General features: G+C 47.8%; 1 protein-coding gene across 1 annotated transcript in view; it reads right to left on the reverse strand.

Annotated features, from left to right (window-relative positions):
* Positions 1-6: 6 nt before the first annotated feature.
* The window catches only part of LOC119594162, an 11585-nt gene continuing 11365 nt past the window's right edge, over positions 7-226 (reverse strand). The window contains exon 6 of the mRNA XM_037943233.1: positions 7-195. Coding sequence (XP_037799161.1) covers positions 69-195 — 127 coding nt within the window. The 3' untranslated portion in view covers positions 7-68. The remainder of the gene's footprint in view (positions 196-226) is intronic.

Genomic DNA, 226 nt, shown 5'->3' on the forward strand with positions numbered 1-226 from the left:
CGCCCACAGCCAGTTACATTCAGGTAACATCCTCCCCCCCCGAATCATTTTCTCATCTTTCCCACTGACTAAATCTGGCAGAGTGACGCGGCAAGCAAGTCACATTCTCCATCGTGCATGTAATACTGGTCTCCTTTGTTAAGCGCTGCGCAGTTTTGAAGTCGATCCCCGTCTGGCTGTTTGGATTTTCCCGGCCTGGAATTGAAAAATTGTGAAGGAAATTATT

This window comes from Penaeus monodon, chromosome 33, assembly GCF_015228065.2.
Source record: "Penaeus monodon isolate SGIC_2016 chromosome 33, NSTDA_Pmon_1, whole genome shotgun sequence".
Lineage (NCBI taxonomy): Eukaryota > Metazoa > Arthropoda > Malacostraca > Decapoda > Penaeidae > Penaeus > Penaeus monodon.